Source organism: Sander lucioperca, chromosome 1, assembly GCF_008315115.2.
Source record: "Sander lucioperca isolate FBNREF2018 chromosome 1, SLUC_FBN_1.2, whole genome shotgun sequence".
Lineage (NCBI taxonomy): Eukaryota > Metazoa > Chordata > Actinopteri > Perciformes > Percidae > Sander > Sander lucioperca.
In genome coordinates, this window is record NC_050173.1 from 13,248,439 (window position 1) to 13,270,805 (window position 22,367).

The following is a 22,367-nucleotide window of genomic DNA, read 5'->3' on the forward strand; positions in this document are numbered from 1 at the left end:
TTTAGAGAGTTTTACATCCGTTCAGATTCTTCTTTGGTAAAATATCTGAACTCCAAATTGGCCCTGAATTTTTTGTACATTGCTTTAAATAATAATTTGGATACTTTTGCTAACGCCAAGGGGACTCATAGCATGGGATGAAGAATTTGATTGTAAATAAATATTATAAAGTGACTGTTTTTGCCTCTTGCACTGGTCTGGGAGAATATTTTGCCTTTCATTGTGATTATGAAACAGATTTAATGGAGAATGGTATTTAGGAACTTTATTTTATTCCTCTGGGAAAGAACAAACGGTCTTGGTAGTCTTTAAAAGAAGAAAGAGGGTTTTAAATGCACCACATAATGTCACTGTAATCTCAATGGAATGCCATTCGGCAGAATCAGCAAATGATGTAAAATAAAAGACCCAAAAAGAAAATAAAAAATTCACGACTCCTAGACCTCCTGATTCTCTATCTTTTGTGTAAAGTGGTGTGCATTAATAATTGAGTATCTTAGATTATAGTCCGCTCAATCTTCAGCCCTACTGTCTGCTCTCTTACACCTTGTTACATCATGGCCATAACACAACAAATTCAGGCGATTGAATACCATGAGACATGAATGTGAATGTGTGAAAGCGAATATGTGTGGTTTGGATACATAGACTGTAAGTTGTTGTGTCAAAGGGATAGTTAGGATATTTTGAAGTGGGGTTGTATGAGATACTTATCCATAGCCCCCCCCCCCCACCCCCACCCCCAAGGCGCTGCTCCAGAAGGTTGGAGATCTCATCCTGGATGTTGACGGGCGCATCATATGCCCATCCTCTGAGGTCCGCAACCGTGGTGTAATTTTAGACTCCACCCTCTCTTTCCATACTCACATCAAATCTATCACCCAATCCGCCTTTTTTCATCATCACATTTCCAGACTCCGGCCGTCACTCTCTGACTCCGTGGCAGAAACCCTCACACATGCTTTCATAACCTCCCGTTTGGACTACTGCAATGGAGTCCTGTCTGGGGTCCCCCAGCAAAACCCTAGACAGGCTCCAGTATGTCCAAAACTCTGCCGCCAGGGTCCTCACCCACACCAAGACGTGGCAGCACATCGCCCCAACCCTCATCCACCTTCACTTGCTCCCAATTAAGTCCCACATCACATATAAAATCCTCCTTCTCACCTACAAATCCCTCCCTGCTCTGGCCCCACTGTACCTCTCTGACCTCCTCCATCCATACACCCAACCCCGAAACCTGCGGTCCTCAGATGCTGGCCTGTTCTCCATTCCCCACACCAGACTCATTACTCATACAGACTACATTTGGAGACAGAGCCTTTAGTGTTGCAGCCCCATCCCTCTGGAACACCCTCCCTGCAGATATTCGAAATGCTACATCCCTGGATATTTAAAAAAAAAACTCCTATTTCTGTATATTGAAAATGCCTAACATAAAGTTATATATATATATATATATATATATATATATAAAAATTAAAAAAAACTCCTGAAACACGACTTGTTCACCACAGCCTACAACCTCCCTTAGTATAGCCACTGTAATTCTGTAAAGTGTCCTTGGGTTTCATGAAAGGCACTATATAAATAAAAGTTATTATTATTATTATTATTATTATTATTATTATAGTCAGTGTATTACCTATAGTAGATGGTGGTCGGCACGCCCCCAGTTTGGAGAAGCAGGCACGAGTACCGACACAGAAGGTAAGCAATGTACTGCTGTGGACAGGGCAGCATCAAAAACATATTTTAGCCACCTAAAAAACAATATCAGTTTAAGTCTACGCTATATTTAGAATATTTTCACAGCTTTACCTTGCCGTCAGACAGCACTTTCCTTTCCATATAAGTTTCCCCTCTCTCTTTTGGCCTATTCCCCACTGCAGAAGTTCTTCTTCTGTAGACTCTGGCTCATAAAGGTATCCTCTTGTATCCACAGGGAATTGTCTTGTTCATAATCACTCATTCATCACATATTTGTTTTCTCTTCTATAAACAGCTTAAAGCCTGACCCAAAGAGATGATCTGCAGCGTAATACAGTGTGTGGCACAGTTGCGCTTCTGCGCAAGAATACAGATATTCCACGGTTGAGAAAATGTAGTGCCAAAGAAAAGGGCTGTTTGACGACAAGGTTAAGCTGTGAAAATATTCTAAATATAGCTTATACTTAAACTGATATTGATTTGTTTAAGTGGGCCTTTTTATTAGATGGCTAAAATTCGTTTTTGCTGCTGCCTGTGCTGGCCCCATCAACAGCAGTACGTTGCTTAGCTTCTGTGTTGGTTCTCTCATCTGTTTCCCCAAACTCCAAACGTGCTGACCATCTACTGTAGATAAGTGACTATGGATAAGTACCTCATACAACCCCACTTTAAAATATCTGAACTATCCCTTTAGGGCTGATGTGGAGTGGGAGTGATGTTTATGAATGAATAGACAAGTGCTTTTATACATAGACAAAACACTGTCAGTGAGATGGAAGTCTGGGTATTAAGAATGATCTGCCCAACGCCTTCAATCTGTGTTGTACTATTGATGCATGCAACACATGCCCAGAGAGAGAGAGAGACAGAAACCAAACTACAGGAAGATAGATGACTATTGAAATAAAACAAAATGTACATTTTGCACAATTTTCAAATGTCTGTATTACGATTGTGCTTAACTAGATAATTACTGTCAACATGATCAAAAATAATTGAATTTCATACCCATAACCATGTGATCAATTATATTTCTAAAGGCCCTAAATGTAATTCTCTGGAGGGAATTATTTCCCTCCATTACCTTATGCAGTTTATTATTTTTTTTTTTCTTTTCTATTATATTGATGGCTTTTTACTGAGGCAAGGACAGAGATGGTATTTTTATAATTGATTGATGTGATTCTGCCTTGCTATACCTACCACCCTGCAGGCTCTTGTTGGTGCTCTCTCTTTCCCTGTATTTATTAAAGGTATCTAACTACATACCATTGTTGTGCCTTTGTCTGTGTATACATAAATGCTTATCATTCACATCTAGGTGTTTGTGAAATGGGGTGTTACTGGGCATTGAAGGTGTTATTTTTGTGTTAAAAAACTAAACAGAATGTCAAGGTGTATTTGCTTTATTCCAATGTGTGTGCAGCAGACACACTACATTTAACAGTGTGTGTAATTGCCACATATACACTGCGTGTTTCCCGTCTCTCTGCGCATGCTCGCAGAGAGACCGTGTTACCCATTTAAATTGAGTGACACCGCAGTATGATGGGAAGCCTGAGCACAGTGTGAATAACTGAGACTCCTGGTGGTCAGATCGGTTACAGCAGGCATGTTGCAGCTTCAAATTTACTAATACAATATGTAGCCAGCCAACCTGAGAGACACAGACAGACAGACAATGTTGAGATAAAACAACTCCTCCATACTCATCAACCTCACCAGGTTTTTCATTTTGTCAGAACTGAGTCCTCCTGCTGTCGTGTGTTTATCAGTCATTTGTAGAGATACAGTAACTAGATAAGTGATGTTCCGCACAGCTGGGGAAAATGGACATATGTTGCCATGCTCACAGGGGCATGAGACTGAAGGAATGCAGTGTGTTTCTTCTTCTCATCCTTCCTACATTTCCATCCATAGACTGGTTTCATTTAACACAGCTTGATTACAAACTTGGGAGTTTGACGATGTTCAGTAGCAGAAGTCAAACACATTACAGTCTGGTGGTTTCTCAGACCACTGCACTAATAGCACATTTGGTATTTCTGAAAGGTTGTGAGATACTTTATGTTAATGGATGTGGCCATAATGATCAAGGCCAAGGAGAGGACAAGGCCAAAGGTGGCCAAGGATGTAAAGAGATTTCTCCACAGATCTATTAATTGATTTAGGAGGGGAGGATGTGTGTGTGTGTGTGTGTGTGTGTGTGTGTGTGTGTGTGTGTGTGTGTGTGTGTGTGTGTGTGTGTGTGTGTGTGTGCGCGCGCGCGCGCATTATTACACTAACTCATAAGACCACAACTTAACTCATTAAGTTGCCCTGAGAGATGTGGCATCACTTTTTAGTTAATGCTCACTGTGATTATAATAATCCTGATTATTAACAGGATTATCATACTATTACGAAAGCTTTAAGATACAATGTTTAATCAAATGTGCAACAGTTTGTGGCTATGAATTATTAATACTTTAATGTGAGTTGGTAAAAATTGAATTCTGTATGTTTTACTTTTAACTCTAATGTGACTAAATGTCTCTGTCTTCTTTCTAAGAATGGTCTCAACGGGTTACACCTGGCCTCTAAAGAAGGGCACGTCAAAATGGTCCTGGAGCTACTGCACTCTGGCATTGAACTGGAAGCCACCACCAAGGTACTTTGTTCTCTCTGTATGCTTACAAAAGCTGTTTAATAATATCCATTATTCAGTTTGGGTTTTCAGTTTAATACGGGACAGAAAAGGCTGTGTTTTTTATTGAGAGAGTAAATCCTTTGATCTATATATTACCATATAGCATATTATTCAGGATACTTATTTCATTGTTGGTTTTGTTATAATGGGCACAGTGTAGGTGGTTTGCTTCTAAATGAACTAAATGGCTTAAATGTAAATATGGACAATGTACCCCTTTCATCGTCATGTTTTTATCTTATATACTGGATGAATACAAAACACAAAATATATACAAAAGAAAAATACAAAAGGTGTATTTCAGTCTGGAGTTCTCCAGGTAGAGATCTAGGCCATCATTAGGTTGCAATCATTTTCCTCTGGTTCACTCTAATTTCCCTCTCTCTCTCTTTCGGTGTGTGTGTGTGTGTGTGTGTGTGTGTGACCTCCAGAAAGGGAACACAGCTCTCCATATCGCAGCGCTGGCAGGGCAGGAGAAAGTGGTGGCTGAGCTTGTCAACTATGGTGCCAACGTTAATGCCCAGTCACATGTGAGTCACTGCAAGCTTTGAGCAAGACAAGAATGGGCCAAGTCTGTGTGTGTGTATGCATGTGTGCATTTGTGTATTTCTGCGCTTGCATATGTAACACATTTCCATATATTAACATACAGTATCTGTCCTTCTAAAGATAAACACCTGTTAATTATTTATTTCTCAGATCAGCTGAGTCTCAAATACCTGTGTGTAAGCAGACGTGCGTTGTGTTTTATTTCTGTTATCACATTTTGTAATATGGGTTGAGGCCCATATTATTGTGTGTTTGTGCACATGTAAATTTACATAATATATTTGTGCCCTAACAGAAAGGGTTCAGTCCTCTCTACATGGCAGCACAGGAGAACCACTTAGAGGTGGTCAAGTTCCTGCTCGAGAACGGTGCCAATCAGAGTCTCCCAACTGAGGTACGTGTCTCTTCAAACTGAAAGTTTTCATTGTGAGTTTGCACTAAACAAAAATGCAGCTTTTTTCATGCAAAGAAAAAATACCTCCCACTTCTCTTCTCTTCTCCATTCCTTTCTTGTCCTGTCCTCTTTCTGACATCCCTACCTTTTCTGTCATCCTTTCGCTCGCTGTCCCTCTCTCAGGACGGCTTCACTCCACTGGCAGTAGCCCTCCAGCAGGGCCATGAAAATGTTGTGGCACTGCTCATCAACTATGGCACTAAGGGCAAGGTCCGCCTCCCTGCACTGCACATCGCCGCAAGAAACGATGACACCCGCACCGCCGCAGTGCTGCTACAGAACGACCCCAACGCTGATGTTCTCAGCAAGGTATACACTCACTGAGATTGTGTGTGTACTGGTTGTAGTGGTTTACTTAGTGTACTATAACAATATAATTAGCCAGAAAGAAAAGAACAAGAAAAATACATTGCAAGATCAGAAACAACAAAATTACAATGCAATTTCTTTGAGTGAAAAGAAAACTACTAAGCTTCAAATACTGAAGGAAAACAGTTGGAGGCCACAGCTTTCTTAATGCAAATCACTATCGAAAGAAAAATGCAATTTATTATGAAAATAATCTTTAAAACACACTGCTGTAAAATATTTTTGGGCTATTGTCTGACTATTCTTTCTAACTTTATGCCCCAAACTGTTATTTAATCTGTGTCATGCACGTGGTTGTAACCTTGTTTTTTCAAAGGTGATATAAATAGAATGTAATTATCCTTATTTATACTTTTATTCTCTCTCCTATGTAGACTGGTTTCACACCTCTCCATATTGCAGCCCACTATGAGAATATGAGCGTAGCCCAGCTGCTACTGAACAGAGGAGCCAATGTAAACTTCACCCCCAAGGTCAGTTTATCTCAGCTGTAGGTTCAAAGGAATGATGAATGTAGTTCAAACATTGTGTGTTGAGAAAATAGCATTATAAAGTTAACGGATACATTTTCCCTATACATTTATTTTTTCAATAGATCAGCTTTCATTATACTTTTGTCTTGTCATATTTTAAAGCAATCCGGAGACTTGATGCTATGATTACAAATGTTGATGATTAATACAACTGACTTTCTTCTTGCCCCTGCTTTTCTAGAATGGCATCACACCCATCCATATAGCCTCCAGGAGGGGCAATGTGATGATGGTCAGACTACTGCTAGACAGAGGAGCACAGATTGATGCCACAACTAAGGTAGTGTACTGTTAACTGTAAGGTAGTGTGTTCCACTCAGCTCTGGCATTTTGTCATGTATGCATGCTGTCTTCCTCCCTGCTGATTTGCTCATTTCTGTCTCTTATGTCGTTTAACACCTTTCCAATTACTCTTCTGGCCTCTCTCTTTTTTTACTCATTTCTTTGTAGGACGAGCTTACTCCTCTCCACTGTGCAGCCAGGAATGGTCATGTTCGCATCATTGAGCTTCTGTTGGAACACGGTGCTCCCATCCAGGCTAAAACCAAGGTAGAGGAATTTAATGTAATACTGCAATCGCTGTGGTTGTCTTTAAGAAATAACTATGCTTTGGAGCTCTGTAATCAGCAGTGATCATTAGGGTTTACTGTTCAGTACTAATTTTGACTTTGTGAATCTCAATCTAACTACTGACTGAGATTCCATGTTTTATGACTAATGATGTCCCCAAGGCCAATGAAAAATCAGCATCTAAACCAGCTTGCTAGAAACTTACATACTCTTTCCTCTAACTTTGGCTAATACATTTAGCTAAAACCAAGATGTTTGACACATTGGTCTGTTTACTGAGCATCCTAGAGCCTCATCAGCCATGAATGTTTATACTACTAGCAGATAGTATTGCCACAAGATTCCTTGCCAGTTGTATCATCTGCAATTAATTTAGCACAGTGTGTTGCATATATCCCCTCTAAGGACTCATACTGAGCATTCTTGAACACAAGAAAACAGCATGATACACCCACTTTTCTTTTTTCTCTCCTTAACTTTTCCCGCCTCTGTCTGTGTCCCATTCTGTCCCTCCTACAGAATGGTCTGTCCCCCATCCACATGGCAGCTCAGGGGGATCACATGGACTGTGTCAGGCAGCTACTGCAGTACAACGCTGAGATTGATGATATCACGCTGGACCATTTAACCCCTCTTCATGTAGCAGCCCACTGTGGTCATCATCGGATGGCCAAAGTCCTACTAGACAAGGGGGCCAAAGCCAATGCACGAGCTCTGGTAGGTTTGTTGTTGAATGTTAGTTTTCTTGTTTAGTTTAGATGACTTTGAAATATAATAGGGGTACAATCAATCAAGATGGTCATAGTGACCATCTTATGTCTATTGTGATCTTCAGGTTGAGAGGAAATAAATGTAGCAGTGATTTCTTAATTTACTTGTATAGGTATAATTTGTGTATCTATTGATATATATTTGCTGATATTGTGTTCATGTGGCTCAGAACTTCAACAGAAGTTCATACAGGGTTCAGATGTATTGTTATATAACTGAAGACATGCAAAAACTTAAAGCAAAATCTAATCTTTAACGCTCATACTAATGTTTCAGTCTGTATTCCTTAAAGGGGAACTATGCCATTTTTTAGCTTAATTTACCTTAACTGAACAGCTTCAGAGTCATTGGAATGGTTATATGACTTTTTTCGAGTTGAATGGTGGTCGTCTCGCTTCCCCCAGCGCCTGTGAGCGGAAAAACCGCCCTTGCAACTTTCAGCCGGCGAGCTGCCGGCCTCAGCGTCAAGAAGTATCGCGTGATATGAAGTATCGCGTGATATCAGGTCTCACGATGTAACGAATTGCTTCATGGCACTGCACACATACGCTCATTCAGGAACCGGCTAACAAGGTAGCAATGGAGTTTTTCACACTATCGTCATGGCTGAGCCGGCAAAAAAGAAGCAGAAAGCTAGGAAAGCATTGTTGGAGGAACAGAGAAAGAGGAAACGGCAGACTGACCGAGCAAGGAGTCAGACACAAGTAAACATAGGAGCTGCCAAATATCTATTCCGAAGCTGTAGGGGGAGCTCTATAGAGAAACCTGCCAGCAAAAAGCGAGAAAACAGCGAAGAAATGGCCCAAACTGCATAGCGCCCCTTCAAGCAGAGCACCACATCAGACACATCACCATTACTGGAGGGAGACAACTAAAGTAATTCTGTAAAAAAAAAGAAATCGGAACAATCTTTGGATCAAAAGGCATAAAGTGATTCTGGCTTCAGGACTTGAACTGTTTTCTCTGTGTTTCCAGAATGGCTTTACACCTCTCCATATTGCCTGCAAGAAGAACCACATGCGGTCCATGGACCTGCTGCTTAAGCACTCTGCTTCCCTAGAAGCTGTTACAGAGGTGAGACGATGTGACCACCCGAGACAGAGTCTGAAATTGATCAATTACTCACTCTTCTGGCGCAAAGAAAGGTTTTCACCCAAGTGGCATTCATAAAGCATTCTATGTCTTTTGTAACAAACATGTTTTCATTTTGTTTCTCTATTTGCTTGTTACATGCACATTTAAGTTCATGGTAGAACGTGTGTAGCTCGGACAGGAATACATTTTCACAAAGATATAGCCCCCGTCTAATGTCAGTGTCATTGATCTTAAAGTTTCAAAACTGGCTATTTGTTGATTGTTAATAGGGAATATTAATAATGTTGAATATTAATTAATAATGTATTAATAATGTCCTTTGCTGTCCAAACAGCTCGAGTCTACATTCACACCAATCCATTTATGCCAGTCAGTCAGATGTGGTTTATAGACTAGAATGTCACCTGACTTCTCTGTAATGCTTTGATATTGAGCTTTGGTGACCTTCTCTGTCTGTGTCTGTGTTTGTGTGTGCAGTCTGGTCTTACTCCTCTTCATGTAGCTGCATTCATGGGCCATCTGAACATAGTGAAGAACCTGCTCCAGAGAGGGGCTTCACCTAATGCTTCCAATGTGGTATGAACCCCCTTTAACCCCAAAACTGAACAAGTCTTTCTTAATTTATCTTTTTTTTTTAAATCGCTGTCCGACGTTGCCTGTCAAGTGAATTGATATTTTATTCATTTTTAAGAGAGAAAGTATTCCACTCTGAATTCAATAATTAATTACCTGAGAAGATTAATTTCGTAGGTCAAACATGCAACAATTAGCCATAGATGGATTATGTCTCTTTTTTCGCTAGCACAGAAAGCCATAGCTATTAAAAAGAATATTGCTGGATGAGCATGAATTGTTTCTAATTGACTGAAATGAATAGACTGGTCTGAACTATGGGCCCTGAAATGAACAATGTGGATTGTTCTCAAGTTAAGAAAACAAACTTGATCTAAAAGCTGCAAAACTGATAATAGATTTAAATATGAAAATAACAAATCATCTTTTTCTGTAATATGCTCGGACGTACTTGGTTTACAAATTGAAGCTGTCACTGTTCATCAATATGTAGTAATTGATGAATGAATTGAAAATCAAAGTTACATACATGCATGTGGCGAACTATTATGTAATGTGAGTGACCGGTTGTTTGTATTCATCTACACCAGAAAGTGGAGACTCCCCTCCACATGGCCTCCAGAGCAGGACACTGTGAAGTTGCTCAGTTCCTGCTGCAGAACGCAGCACAAGTGGATGCCAGGGCTAAGGTAACAGCCATATTGTCTTAATATAGTCATCAAAAAACTAAACAAACTTTGTGTTTGTACTGTGGCTGCCATTCAGTATTTCTCGAGGCGGTCATTGCTGCCTTTTAAACTACAGGAAAAGTACATAATGAAATTAGCATACATGAGTGGTAGAATGGTTGGGATGTCTGGCTAGTAGTGTGACTTCATTCCTCACTACTTAATGATATCCGTTTCCCTGTTTGAATCATAGATTGACCTCTTTCTCCTTGTGTTCAGGATGACCAGACACCCCTACACTGTGCGGCCCGCATGGGCCACAAGGAGCTAGTCAAGACGCTCCTTGAGCACAAGGCCAGCCCTGACTCGGCTACAACTGCGGGCCACACACCCTTACACATATCTGCACGTGAAGGACATGTCCACACTATTCGAATCTTGTTGGATGCTGGGGCACAGCAGATCAAGATGACAAAGGTAGAGAAAAAAATGTCTTAATATGCATGAATGCTCAATTCCTGCAAGGAGATTACGGCCTCAACTGAGCTGGTCTGCATTAGGCACTACACTAGTAAAGGCAAACCTGTTTTATATTGTGCTTAGAGATCTTATTATTATTATTATTAATTTTTTGGACATTTGTATTTGAAAAACATTCCTGTGCATATGCATTAATTGTAATTTTCCTTATTCAAGAGCACTTCTTGGTTTATTTTATGCTTAATTATTTTCTGTTCTCATTCTATCACACATACTAAGTTTTATCGATGCAGGATATTAGGATAAATACATATTTTCTCAACTACATGAGAATTAATGAGAAAACTAGCCACCTGGGTCTGTTTTCATTCCAACAGCAGTGGGTATAATATACAATAATGACAAGCATGTTTCCTTTTGAGCAGAAAGGCTTCACTCCCCTCCATGTGGCCTCTAAATATGGGAAAGTGGACGTGGCTGAGCTCCTTCTAGAGAGAGGGGCCAATCCTAATGCAGCTGGGAAGGTGAGACAATCTGTGCTCCCTGCAGTACACAAAGCATAAAGTACTCTTTACAAGCTTGTTAAAAGCAAATCAGCCTGAACATTTGACCCTGTAGAGATGATTTGGGATATCAGCTGAGTTATAGATTATCGTGGTATGTGTTTCATATATACATGTTTTGTGTGTGTGTGTGTGTGTGTGTGTGTGTGTGTGTGTGTGCGTGTGCGTGCGTGCGTGCGTGCGTGTGCGTCTATGGGTTTATATATGTGTACATGGTTATGTGTTTAACAGAACGGTCTGACACCCCTTCATGTGGCTGTCCATCACAACAACCTGGATGTTGTTAGACTCCTGGTCAGCAAGGGAGGATCTGCACACAGCACTGCCCGAGTAAGATGCTCACATATGTGTGCACATACTCACACAGGCAGGCCAACACAGCATGCCATTGCTGACACACATACTATAAACAGGTCAAATGAGTGTGTGATACTTAAACATACAGTAACTTACATGACAACCTTTGTACACCGAAGCACTCTCTCATGACAGAATTCAAGTTGGAATCTAAAATTAGACATTAAAAGCTAATAAAAGCGATTCCCACTCTTGTGCGTGTCTGTATGTCCTTGTTTCTCACTACAGAACGGATACACAGCCCTGCACATAGCGGCCAAGCAGAACCAAATAGAGGTGGCCAGTTGTCTGCTGCAGAATGGGGCAACACCCAATTCCGAGTCCCTCCAAGGCATCACGCCCCTACACCTGGCTTCACAGGAGGGGCGGCCCGACATGGTGGCCCTGCTCATCTCCAAACAGGCCAACGTTAATCTGGGAAACAAGGTAAATATAAGAATGGATAAACACGTATCAATCCCAGAGAGTGAAAGTTGATTGATGTAGCTTTTGACCTTTAAAAACTGTCCTTTCCTTGTCCATTCTTTCTGTCTGTTAGAATGGGTTGACCCCTATGCATCTTGTGGCTCAGGAAGGTCATGTGGGAATTGCTGACACGTTGGTCAAACAGGGAGCTTCCGTTTACGCTGCTTCACGGGTACGTTGCTCTGCCTCCTCAGGTACACACTGAGATGAGTTCAATGATGACACTGAATCAACTTATTCCACTTTGGGAATAACTCTTGGAAACAGTGCAATAATGTAGTCTGCAGGAGTGTCAAAAATGTTCCTGAATTGGCCAGAGCTACAGTATGTTGTAACATTCATTGGGCTTTTCTGTTGTTAACAATTTTCATATATTATTCATCAGAGTTTTAGGTTTTCCATGCGGCTTGCTTAAAAATTCTTTGGCCATCTGTGAATGAAGAAGTGGATAGTGGATTTAATTTCTCTTTTAAACAAATTAATGAAAATCTATAAATATTTATTTAACAGCACAAGGTCTTGTCACACTAGTTCATCAGTGTTTAAGACGTTAAAAATGTATATACAATCAAATATCTTTAGGACAACACAAAAATGTATTTTCTAAAACTAAGAGATTCAATTATTGTCTTTTAAATGACTGCATAATAATTTCTCATCATGTGTAATGTTCGCTGCCTTTTTACAATTTTGCATGCGCATGTTTATTTACAAATGTTTACACAAAGCCTCTTTATAGACTCTCTCTCTCTCCCTCTCTCTCTCTCTCTCTCTCTCTCTCACTCTCTCTCTCTCTCTTTCTATCTCCTTATCTCAGATGGGCTACACACCCCTTCATGTGGCCTGTCACTATGGCAACATCAAGATGGTGAAGTTCCTCCTGCAGCAGCAGGCTCATGTGAATAGCAAGACAAGGGTAAACAACCTCTATCTCACTTAATGAGAGAACGTAATCTATATGACTTGTACTTCATACTGTATGTGCCTAATGACTGGCTGTGTGTTTTTTCTGTTAGACCTGTAAAGCTTTATTCAAACACTAGCTAAGTTTCCATCCAATTGTCAATCGAATTATCTGAAGTTCGGTAAAAAAACTCCATCCAACGGCTTTAAAGCGAATAAAAACTTGTGCGTAATGACGTCACATGCTGTTTTGCGATCAAATTGGTATATCGAATTGATTTTAGACATTTTAAGGTGTTTCCCTTCATTTTCGCACTGAATCGCACAACATTGAAGCTAACTTTTGTGAACAAAGTTTTGCTAGACAAAATGGATCATGCCATCTACCAACAAATGATCAATATTGCACAAGTTGTAATAGTGCTTATGTGCCAGCTGATAGCGACATATCAAGCTATAATAAGAAAACAACGACGCTATCAACACATTGCTATGATGATGCAGATGCAGATGCACGTAAATGCCCGTCGACAACGGAGGCGGCCTGTGGTGTGGGAACGACAGCGCTCCAAACAGTTCTGGAAGATCGTGGTTCAGAGACACTTCACGGAAACCCTTTGGTTGAAGAATTTTCGGATGACCAAGACAACATTTGACCTGTTGTGTAATTTTTTATCGCCCTCCGGTTCCAACCGAGAAGCGTATCGCCATTGCGCTCTACAAACTGGCTACATGCGCAGAGAACAGAGTGGTATACGAAACGTTTGGAGTCAGCAAAACCACTGTGTGTTTATGCCGTGTGCAATGCCATACGAACGAGGATGATGCGAAGGTATACATATACCTACCTGGAGTAGATGAGGCGCATGATATCTCGCTGCGTAACTCCAGAGCGCACCTTGTGCCACAGGTGTATGGTGCAATAGACGGGACTCATGTCCCGATTAGACCCCCTGCTGAAGGCTACAGGGATTTAGTCAATAGAAAGGGCTGGCCATCAATCGTACTACAGGCTGTGGTAGACGATTGTTGCATCATAAGGGACATTTGTGTCGGCACTCCCGGTAGTGCGTCTCCTCGTTCGTCCACTTCCATCTGTCTTTGTTGACACCCGCCATGTGTGCAAACAGAGCGGAAATACTGGGCGGAAATTAACTAAAACTTCTTCTTCTTTGTTTTGTGGCGGGTTGCAACCATAAAATGACCTAAAACTTAATCGCAATTCATTATTTATTCGGCAAATAACGTTTCCATCAGCGTTTATCACATAAGCCGTATATCGATCAAGATAAAATCCGATGAGACCGAACGTATTTCATTTGAGTCGATATTCATGAAATTCAATCGAATTTTACTGTTTCCATAAGGCATTTTTCATTCCATATCACTTAATTCGGATAAAAACGTGTGGATGGAAACATAGCTAGTGTTTAACCGCCAGCGATTGCATGCCAGAATCCTAGAAGGAAAATACTTAATCTGGGTTTCTTCTTTTGTCTGACCATCTCCTCTCTTCTTTTCTCCAGATTGGCTACACCCCTCTGCACCAGGCAGCTCAGCAGGGCCATACTGATATTGTCACCCTGTTGTTAAAACACGGAGCCCAGCCCAATGAGATTACTTCAGTGAGTTCACCTTTTAGGAATACCTTATCCTATTAAAATCTTCCTCTCAACACTGGTCATTCCCTCTGTACCTGCACACTGATTTCTCTGGCCAAACATAAACATGCATCCTATAGATAATGTGAAAACAGATAAGGAAAGGACTCTTTCTGTGTGTGTGGACTGTAGCTGCTACCTTAGTGGCAGAGAATGGGGATCCAAATAAAGATCAAAGGCATGCCAGATGATACTGAATGATACTTTCTGGCCTCTCCTATCACACCTGTTATGTAACATGATTTAAATGGCTTGACGTACATTCATTTATTTAAAAAAGATACACTATTCACAATTCAAGTTACTGGTTAACTGTCATTTCTACCAGAAATTGAGCCATCGGCCAAGGTCCTGGTAGGGTGCACAGGGGCAGGGCTCCATTCATATGAACACCATGCTCACACAGATTTGACAAAATGTCCTTTTGCCTCTGACAATTGCCAATGGCTGTCAATATACTGTACTGTAATGTCCCTCTACTGAAATAATGCCTTCAAGTGCATGAAAATGTACCTTTTTTATAAAATACTTTCTACAGAAAAGAATGTCATGCTTTTAAACAAAGTTAAAAAATCTATGGAAATATTATGTGTGATGTTTCTCATCTTTCTCTGTACAGAATGGGACCTCTCCCCTGGGTATTGCTAAGCGACTGGGTTACATCTCTGTCATTGATGTGCTCAAACTGGTTACCGAGGAGTCCGTCTCCGCGGTAGGCAACACATCATGCATGGTTCACATGGTTACACAAGTACGCAAAGAAGTACCGTGACACACCATGACTCAGTTGTTCAATCAAATAGTTGTCTTTTGATCAGATTCAGCCCCCTTATCGGCTTGCAAAATAATTCAGCATTTCCCATCTATTCTCCTCTCTTTCCTTCCCATTTCACTCCCTCCTCTGCCCTGCCATCTCTCTCTCTCTTCTGTCACACAGATCACTACAGAGAAGCACCGGATGAGTTTCCCTGAGACAGTAGATGAGATTTTGGATGTTTCAGAGGATGAAGGTGGGCTATTCGACTTCATTATTATGTTATGTTATCAACTGTACGCTTTTGATAATTAATTTTCAGCTCTAATTCGCTATTTTGGTAGAAGAAGACTGTATGGGAGGTACACTGACACATCAAAGTACCACCATGAATTTAAATATGTATATAACTGTTTGTAACACTCCTTTTCCATTTGTTTTGTAGGGGTTGCCCAGCTAACTTTAGGTAGGATTGTGTCTGTATCTCTGGCTTGGTGGCTAGTGAACTTGTGCCTTCATTGCAATTCTCATTTTCTCTGTGTGTCACTAATTGTCTTTTTAATCAGTTCCTCTGACTCTGATCTCAACTCCAGCCCTGTTTGCTCTTCTCAATCTTTATCTTATCCATCTTTATCTTATCCATCTTTATCTTCTCTGTCTTTATTCTCCCCTACTCTTCCTCTGGCTCCAAGATTTATTTAAAAAATGTGTCTGTTTTTCATCAGCATGTAGTCATGGCATTTTCTCTTTTACCAGCATTCAAAGCACATCTGTTCGTGGACTCATTATTGACAGAACTTTAGTATTCTGCATTTATAAGACAAACAGCTCCCCTCTAATCCAGACAATGTGCTTCTTTTACAACCCAATTGATTGATGCAATTTTTTTATACGCAAGCTTCATTTTTAGTCAAATTTTTTCCTGTTGTACTTGTTTAATTGTATTGCTTTATCTTCTTTAAAGTGCTCATAGTATGCTTTTTGGCTTTTTCCCTTTCCTTTATTGTGTTATATATCTTCTTTGTGCATGTTATAGGTTTACAAAGTGAAAAAGCCCAAAGTCCACCCCAAAGGAACTTACCATCTCCAACAGAAAACACTGTTCACAAACTGCTCCAAACAGCTCTATTGTAGTCCAGCCTTTACTTCCGTGACGAACGTGCGTCACTTTGTAACACACGTTACGTTACTTCTGACTGGCTAGTAGTCCTTACCTAGGTACTGCACATGTGCGACTCCCAACAAAGATGGAACAGAAGTGTGATGCCTCACTCTGTAGCTAAAACAGAGAGCTCAACACACAGGGTGAAAAGAGGAGCTGCAGCAATGTGCAGTACAACAAAAATATGGTGTTTTTTTAAATTAAACCATGTAAACCTATTCTGATATAACCTCTAAATACAATTATGAACCTGAAAATGAGCATAATATGAGCACTTTAACATTTTCGGTTTGTTTACCTGTACAGCTTGTACTAATGGATGTTTAATTGTCTGTGACCAACTCTGTTTTGTGAAGCTGTTTATCGTTTACTATTGTTGTTATGATCATTATTTCAATATCATTCCTCCTTAATAATTGAGGTATTTTCTCCTACACAGAAACAACCATCACCACATGTGATTTCATCTGTAATGGGCATGCTCACTAAAAATGCTATCACCAGATGCCTTGCAGTTTGCCGTCCATGCAGTGTCCTAAACTGTGTTAATATTCACTGTCTTACCAATCCCCTTCTTTCACACATTTGGTTTCCATTGGCTCTGTTTGTTGTTAGTTTAACTCCATTGCTTAGACTAAACATTTGAGATTGCTTTGTTGCCATTCTTCTGTGGTTTTCATGAATGGATACGAAGGATGGTGGTGTAACAATCACCACTATTGTCTATTGGGGAATTAAATCAAGTGGCATTATTTGGATTCAAGTGGAAAGGTGAACCACAGTTCAAGATACTGTCACTCATAGAAAAATGAAAAAAAAAGTCAAAATGCATTGGGGGGGAAAAGGGTGAAATCCATTGGCAGATTTAATTAAGAAACTCACATTGTACGACTGAGTGGAATAACTTGAGAGTTAAGCATCATTTTGCCCTGTTTTCCCCTGGTCTTGTCCTTTTCTCTCTTAATTCTTTATGTGCAACCTGTTCTTTGCTAGTTTTCGTTTTTTTTTTTCCCCTCTTTGCTTTTCCACCTTTCTTACTTCTCCATTTTTCCCACAGGAGACGAGTTGCTCGGGATGGACGGGGCCCGCTATTTGAAGCTTGATGACTTCAAGGACCAGGACGATGACTTCCTCTCCCCGAAGAAAACCCTTAGAGACTTTGAGGGTGGCATGGGTACCACGTAAGTCATTGTGTACTCACGTTTCTGCATTTGTGCTGCAGTAAATGGGGTCCTGCAGGTGACAATTAAAACTGAGTTTTGTACTGGCTTAGGGTTATTTTCAAGAATACCTAAACATAACAGATGTCCCAAATTGGGATTGAGTGAGTTACTTGACTTGGTTAATGGCTTGCATGGATCTTTTACAGTATCTCTATCTTAAATTATGAGAAGGATCAGATAAAATTATTTTTTGTTGCAGAATAATAGTCAGCTGTTTCTTGTCTTACATTATTCTCACTTCCTCTCCTGTAGGCCATATTCTCCTGCCATTCCCAGGATCCCTTGTGTGTCCCCAGAGACTGTACTGCTGGATCAGGTAAGCTTGGCTCATGACGTTTAGAGGGCGCATCACATTTTGTAAACATTTGTTTGATCCAATTAAAGACAAGTATTAATTTGTGAAACGTTTATTTTTAACTCCTCTTTTGGTTTCTGATTTTCTCCGTCTCTTCTATTAGATTGTCTCTTCTTTTTCTGGTTGCTTCTCTGCCTGTTTCTGTTTGTCACTCTATTTTCTCACTTCCTTTAATGTGCTGTATTTTTTCTATCACCTCTCCTTTTCTCTGTCTATCTTTTCTCTGTCATTCCCTCCTACTTTTGTCTGTCTTAATATTTTCAGTCATGGTTATTTAACTGCCTCTCAATTTCCCGCTGCCTTTTTTTTCTCCCTCTCTGACCTCAGCACACCCCCATCCCCCTGCCAAAGGAGTATGATGAAGACTCTCTTATCCCGAGCAGCCCGGCTACGGAGACTTCAGACAACGTTAGCCCTGTGGCCAGCCCTATTCACACTGGGTCAGCTAATAAAACATTTTGCTGCATGTTAATCCTCATTTTATTGAATTATGTCATTGATTGATGCTGCTTGCCAGGTTCATCATAAATAAGGGAGTTGGGCAAACTCAATGAGATTACCAGTATATACCACAAATGTGTTTAAAAAGTACAAAATACATGCAAGGGCAAGGGAGATGGAATAAGGTTGAAGGTTTCTTTATTAATACCCAAGTGTAAATTTGTCGTGGATGCGGGAGATTCAGCATTCCAGTTAAGACATTACAGCAAAACAGATTTACAGGACAAATACATCAGAACAGGTATCATCACAGTATCAAAAATAGTCTAAAGTATAAATATTCCTACGAAAGTCATGACAGAGTGCTTCTACACACACACACCACACACACACACACACACACACACACACACACACACACACACACACACACACACACACACACACTCACTCACTCACTCACTCACTCACTCACTCACTCAACCACTCACTCAAAGGCTTAAAGTGCCATACATGGATGGAGTACATCATCTCCTGCTAGCCTTGTTTAGAAGTGCAATGGCTGCAGGTAAAAACAGTATTTGTGTATTGTTTTGTTCTCTCCCTAGGGGCCACAAACCGATGGCTGGAGCAAAGGAGCTGGTATTCGCTATGTAAGGGATAGCGCATTCCTTCGCTCTAGCTGTCAGAAATAAAGGGGAAAAGATGTGATAATCAGTCAAAGAATACTCTGAATTTAGAATTCAGACTCACATGTATGGTATGTGAGGGACAGGGGTCTCATTGGGGGCATTAGACAATCTTGAAAAGTCTTGCTTTTATTATATAATATTTGCTATGTTAGTCATGACAAAACATAGATTTCTAAAGGGGGAAGGCATATTCACAAACTCCACAATTGAGAATGCACTTTGCAGATTCATCCTTAATCTTTTTATGATCACTGATCATCGTTGGTGTCGTGACATCACTTGACATCAAAACATCAATGATGCCAAGACTGAACCACAGATACTCAGATACACAGATACAGAACACCCAACCCCCTACAGTGCTGGCAAATGTCAAAAACATTATTACACATATAGCTCTGTTTTCTATTAAATTGAACTCATGATTTAAACTGTAAATGGCTTGATACATAAATGATACAAGTTGGTCAGTTGAGGATCATAAACTATTTTAACTGCCCATGTGTTTACACTTTGTTTATATTGTTAATGCATAAAACCCATGTATTAATGGTATTTTACTATTAGTAGTACAAATTCATAAAGCAGCAATTTGCCTAATCATAATTTATGCACAGCACAATGAGTCAGCACTTAAAAAGCAGAATATAAAGTGAAGGGATTGAACTCATGAGAGGAGAAGAGTCACCCTGACACACACACACACACACGCACACACACACACACACACATACACTTGCATGAAACTCCCTTAATGCAAGATCAAACAGCATGGGGCTCTTTTTAAAGTCTAATTATGTCATTCTTGCTGCACTTAGTGGTCACTCCAGATGGCCTGTCCTTCCCTGCCATATTAAGACAATCAAATGAAAAGGGCACCACATAGTGAATTGATTTTCTACTTTATGAATCACTCTGAAACAGACAGAGACCAGATCAATTTCTGTCTCATTCAGTGGAAGAATTTTTTTAATGCTAAATGCATCTTGATAATGATAACAAAGTTTAAAGATGATTAATTATCGTATCACGGTTTGACCCTCAGCTTCTTGGTGAGTTTTATGGTGGATGCCCGAGGCGGCTCCATGCGAGGCAGCAGACACCACGGCCTGCGAGTTATCATTCCTCCTCGAACCTGCACCGCACCAACACGCATTACCTGCCGTTTGGTCAAACCTCAGAAACTGACCACACCTCCGCCGCTGGTGGAGGGGGAGGGGCTTGCTAGCCGTATCATCTCTCTAGGGCCATCAAGTATGCAGTTCCTTGGGTCAGTCAACTTTGTACTTGGTTTATTTACTGTATTTTGCCAACTTTATGGTCGTCACGTAAAAAAATACTTTTGTGTGTTGTGTGTTAGCCCATATGTGCATTTATGTTTGTAGCATCTGGCAGTAACTGCAAATCATATTTATGTTTTGGTGGGTAATATAGGAATTAGTCTGTGTGATTTCTACTACCGCAATTTTTCAGTTTCATTACATTGTAAGATGTTTATATGCGCATGCTAATGCATGCTAACTGTCAACTTAAACAGAAACTAGAAGTAAGAATGTCTTGCACTGGATTTATGTAAGATAATGACAATAATGTGCTATATTTTCTGTCATTTGAAAATAAATTCTGCCATATTATGCCATCTAGTGGACAGTAATATGTCTGTTTATCTCAGGATAATTCTGTAAATCATGGTATAATCCCAGCAACAATATTGGTACAGAACAAAATTGGATATTTTTTGTTTTTTCTAATAAGGTTACAAAATCTGTTTTTTTTATATCACACCCCTCATTTTGTTTTATTTTTCAAACTAAATCATCATGCTCCGTGTTTTGAATAAAAGAAGATTAAAGAACCTATTTCTAATCCAGATTTTTATGAAGGTTTTTTGTTTATTTCACAGGCCAGTAATAGTGGAAATCCCCCACTTTGCCTCACTGGGCCGAGGGGACCGAGAGCTTGTGGTCCTCCGCAGCGAAAATGGCTCAGTCTGGAAGGAACATCGCAATCGCTATGGTGACGAAGTGTTGGAAACTATTCTGAATGGCATGGATGAAGGTCAGTGTGATGATAATGCATGTCAGTCTTAATCTTTATGTATGACCCTAGAGATACAGAGTGGAGATACTTTTTAATAGGAAAGTCGTCTAAGCATTGATGCAGAAGAGCATTTTTTTCCTCCCCTGGACAATGTGTAGCTTGCATTCTATTTACCCTCCTCACTTTATTGTTCCCTCTGTGTCTCTTTTTCCATTTCTGACCTTATTTCTCTGTCTTCCTCTTCTCTGTTTCTTGTGCGTAGACTTGGAGAGTCAAGACGAGCTGGAGAAGAAGAGAATCCGTCGGATCATCTCCACTGACTTCCCCCTCTACTTCGCTGTGGTCTCCCGCATTCAGCAGGAGAGCGATCTGATCGGTCCAGAGGGCGGCCGGTTGAACACTAAGCTGGTACCCCATGTCGAGGCCATCTTCCCTGAGACGGCAGTCACCAAAAGAGTGAGACTGGGGCTGCAGGTAAGAAGGGGAGAGCTGACATGCAGTAGAGCGTTATGCATGAGCAGCAACGATGAAGAGGGGAGGGAATTGCAGATTTAAAAACATGATATGACAGATCCTGTACATCTTTCATAATTGCCTGGGTGTTTTTATTTTGCTTGTACAACAGAGACAATCTGGTGTTTTTCAGAAATGACTGACTCTCAGTCTGTGACTCAGTGGTCTATGCCAATGTATTTACTTGTGGCATTCCAGTTTTTGCTGCCTTCAGTCTCTTGGAGTTAACACTTGACAGATTTCATATCCTGAAGTTGATGTTCTTACTGTTCGACAAACCTGAATATGTAAGAGTTGTGCTGTCAGTCATTGAGAGAAAATGCGTACTGTTGACTGCAGACAGATGCTTTATTCTCTTATTGCTGTGAATCTTGATGTTTGAAGGAAGTTCATGAATTGTTTTATGAGTATAACCGTTTTTGATTCCATATCTTTTGATCCAACGTTTTTTCCTATTTAGTGCAAATAGTGATCGTGGTAGAAAATGTAAATGTCATTTTCCTGCATAACATTTCTTACAGTATACTCATTGGTTTCTATATATTTAATTACGGTAAACATTTGCTTTCGTTAATTTATCACAGTGAACAACAAATCTGCTTTTGCTGAAACTGAACTAAAACCAACAACTACCTCAAAGATAAGAAGAAAATATTTAAAATCTAAAGCACTATGATATGCCTTAGACCAGGGGTCACCAACACGGTGCCCGCGGGCACCAGGTAGCCCCCAAGGACCACATGAGTAGCCCTCAGGCCTGTTCTAAAAGTGAAAATT

The 22,367-nt window shown here is 40.3% G+C and overlaps 1 protein-coding gene across 11 annotated transcripts in view; it reads left to right on the top strand.

Annotated features, from left to right (window-relative positions):
• The window catches only part of LOC116048903 (ankyrin-1-like), a 93,396-nt gene that overhangs the window by 49,847 nt on the left and 21,182 nt on the right, over positions 1-22,367 (top strand). For 9 of the 11 annotated variants that reach the window (XR_004896729.1, XM_035998992.1, XM_035998995.1 and 6 more), the window contains 27 exons: positions 4,262-4,360; positions 4,831-4,929; positions 5,244-5,342; positions 5,526-5,711; positions 6,146-6,244; positions 6,486-6,584; positions 6,755-6,853; positions 7,394-7,591; positions 8,621-8,719; positions 9,218-9,316; positions 9,904-10,002; positions 10,261-10,458; positions 10,887-10,985; positions 11,256-11,354; positions 11,610-11,807; positions 11,920-12,018; positions 12,664-12,762; positions 14,276-14,374; positions 15,030-15,122; positions 15,348-15,420; positions 15,610-15,630; positions 17,384-17,507; positions 17,802-17,865; positions 18,232-18,344; positions 20,083-20,307; positions 20,941-21,095; positions 21,340-21,551. Coding sequence is in view for 10 of the 11 variants with exons in the window: in XM_035998992.1 (XP_035854885.1) it covers positions 4,262-4,360; positions 4,831-4,929; positions 5,244-5,342; positions 5,526-5,711; positions 6,146-6,244; positions 6,486-6,584; positions 6,755-6,853; positions 7,394-7,591; positions 8,621-8,719; positions 9,218-9,316; positions 9,904-10,002; positions 10,261-10,458; positions 10,887-10,985; positions 11,256-11,354; positions 11,610-11,807; positions 11,920-12,018; positions 12,664-12,762; positions 14,276-14,374; positions 15,030-15,122; positions 15,348-15,420; positions 15,610-15,630; positions 17,384-17,507; positions 17,802-17,865; positions 18,232-18,344; positions 20,083-20,307; positions 20,941-21,095; positions 21,340-21,551 (3,246 nt within the window). In the remaining variant the exon portion in view is untranslated. The remainder of the gene's footprint in view (positions 1-4,261; positions 4,361-4,830; positions 4,930-5,243; positions 5,343-5,525; positions 5,712-6,145; positions 6,245-6,485; positions 6,585-6,754; positions 6,854-7,393; positions 7,592-8,620; positions 8,720-9,217; positions 9,317-9,903; positions 10,003-10,260; positions 10,459-10,886; positions 10,986-11,255; positions 11,355-11,609; positions 11,808-11,919; positions 12,019-12,663; positions 12,763-14,275; positions 14,375-15,029; positions 15,123-15,347; positions 15,421-15,609; positions 15,631-17,383; positions 17,508-17,801; positions 17,866-18,231; positions 18,345-20,082; positions 20,308-20,940; positions 21,096-21,339; positions 21,552-22,367) is intronic. The other 2 variants (XM_035998996.1, XM_031298206.2) reach the window with 1 other exon arrangement.